We start from the raw sequence: 2,324 nt of genomic DNA, 5'->3' as shown, positions 1-2,324 counted from the left end.
CTATCTAAATTCATTACTTTTTAGACTCTAAATACGCTGCTTTTCCACTATTGAGTGATATAATCTCATGGATGATTATATGGTATGTAAAAATTGATAGTAATTATTCCCTTTTTAAAAAAAATAATTAATTAATTTTAAAAGTAGAGTGACATAGAAACATGAAAAGACAGAGACAGATATCTTCTATCCATTGGTTCACTTCCTAAATGTCACAGCTGCTGGAAATGGCTCAAGCTGAGGCAAGAGTCTGAAACTTCATCCTGGTCTCTGATGTGGGTGGCAGGAATGGAAGCACTTGGGCTACATTCTGCTGCCTCCGCAGCTTTCTGAGCCAGAGGTCCAATAGTCAGAATTCAAATGAACTTTGATACAGGATGCAGGTGTCCCAAGCAGTACTACAAAGTAATACCCCAGATATTAATTATTCTTTTAGGATGTCAATGATAATTTTTAATGTAACAGTACAAGAACTGTGTCATACAGTTTTTTTTTCTTTTATACAAAAATGAATCTATCAGAAACAGTATGTGGCCTAAGTTATGTGTGCAAAAAATAACTTCACACAATGGAAATCCACTATTCTGTTGTGGACATGAATGACTACATGGCCCTCCTATGTTATAGACTCCATTAAGAGGATAAACTACTTAATCCATTTAATGTGATTAGAACAGAGCCTGGCACAAAATAAACACTTAATAAATCATTGCTGAAAATGTGAATGATATTGAGTGTGCTTTCAATTAATTAGTAACTAAGAATACTTTCAGCCCATTGTTTGCTGGAGCAACTGAAAATGAGTTCATGCTTGGTTCATTGAGATCATAATGGAACCAAGTCCTCAATTATACTTATTTTCTATTTCACAATGCTTACATAAATATGTGCTCAATCTGGAAAGACAGCATTTATCAGAATTGTAATCATTCTGAAAAGGCTATAAAAACCAGAGTCCATCTTTCTGTTACCAAAGACATTTTGAGCTCTTTCCCAGCTCCAGTCAAGTAAATCCATCAACAATGAAGATACTTTGCATTTTTATGGTCTTTATCCTCACTGTGTCTTGTGGTCCTGCAGGTAATATTTATTAATATGGAAAAGATGTGAAGGACAAAATGTTTTCCTAACTACTTCATTCTGAAAAAAAAAAAAGGTAAATTATTGTTAAGGAGACTCCATATGAAATTCTCATGAGACAATCTCTGTCTCATGGAAGAAGGAATGGAAAGAGTTGATAGTTGAGAAAACAAGGCCCCCCCCCCCCCCCCAAGGATGTTGCCTTGGACTTATTTTATTTTATTGGTTTGTGATAAAACTGTGAACTAGGTGCTTCCTACTGCCTTCTATTTTAAAATAGAATTTGATGAACTGGCAGCTATTTTTAAAATTGAATGGGTAGCTGTTTTCATAATAAAGTTTTTAAAAGACTAATTCAGTAACTTAAGGACTGAAAGGGGCCCAGTTGGAGATGCATGTTTATTTAGGACACAAAACATTTTGACTGTTTCTTCCATACCTCTGAGGAAAAATACACAAATAAGGCATTAATGATGTTCTATTTACTCTGAGGAAAAAATACACAAATAAGGCATTAATGATGTTCTATTTACCAAAAACCACAAAAAACTCAAAATGATAATGGCAAAGGAAATACTGCTAGATAAATGTTATATGTATTGGACCAACTTACAGGTGAAAAGATCTTCAATCGATATGTCTGGGCAGGACTTCAGGAACGAAATGTTTAAACTCTGTATGTTGAAAGCTCTATCTATGTAATTATCTATCTCTCTCTCAGTATCAACCTGGATTTATAATCATAGTTATTTTTTCTCAGATCCACAGAAAAAATTAAGAGAAACTCTAGTGAGAAAACGAGAATGTTACCTTGTTCGTGGTTCTTGCAAGACTGAATGCAACAGCTGGGAATACGTTTATAATCACTGTGATACTGAGCCCTGCTGTGTGGTACGGGAGTACATAAGACCACAGGAAGTCACTACGATCAGTACAACAACTCATAAAAATGCAAATTCTCATTCAAATATTTAACAGTATACTGTAACATTATGTTTGACTCTCTGGGATCATAATATTATTAATCTTCCATCATAGTTATCTGTTATTTTACCATACTTAAATAAATGTATGCTCAATTCGGGAAGATTGCTTATCAGAATTATAATGACTCTGAGAAAGTTATAAAAACCGAAGTCCATCTTTCTTTTACTAAAAGCATGTCAATAAAAGTGAATTTTTACGTTCTATCAATCTGTTTTTAAGTGAGTGTCCTCTAGCCTTCTGGCTTGTGTAACGATATC

The 2,324-nt window shown here is 34.0% G+C and overlaps 1 protein-coding gene across 1 annotated transcript; it reads left to right on the top strand.

Annotated features, from left to right (window-relative positions):
- The first annotated feature begins 1,022 nt into the window (after positions 1 to 1,022).
- On the top strand, positions 1,023 to 2,055 carry DEFB113 (defensin beta 113). Its single transcript, XM_062187212.1, has 2 exons — positions 1,023 to 1,080; positions 1,841 to 2,055. Exons 1-2 carry the CDS (start codon positions 1,023 to 1,025, stop codon positions 2,053 to 2,055), a joined length of 273 nt encoding a protein of 90 aa, XP_062043196.1.
- Positions 2,056 to 2,324: the final 269 nt, after the last annotated feature.

Source organism: Lepus europaeus, chromosome 3 (assembly GCF_033115175.1).
Source record: "Lepus europaeus isolate LE1 chromosome 3, mLepTim1.pri, whole genome shotgun sequence".
In the NCBI taxonomy this organism is placed as follows: domain Eukaryota; kingdom Metazoa; phylum Chordata; class Mammalia; order Lagomorpha; family Leporidae; genus Lepus; species Lepus europaeus.
The sequence above is the reverse complement of the archived record's forward strand: the minus strand, read 5'-3'. Positions and strand labels throughout refer to the sequence as shown.

What these genes read in the sequence shown, in the direction of transcription:
- DEFB113 (XM_062187212.1), top strand. Translation starts at nt 1,023, where the DNA reads ATGAAGATACTTTGCATTTTTATGGTCTTTATCCTCACTGTGTCTTGT. An exon ending in TGTGTCTTGTGGTCCTGCAG is followed by an intron (nt 1,081 to 1,840) that starts GTAATATTTATT and finishes ATTTTTTCTCAG; the next exon opens with ATCCACAGAAAAAATTAAGA.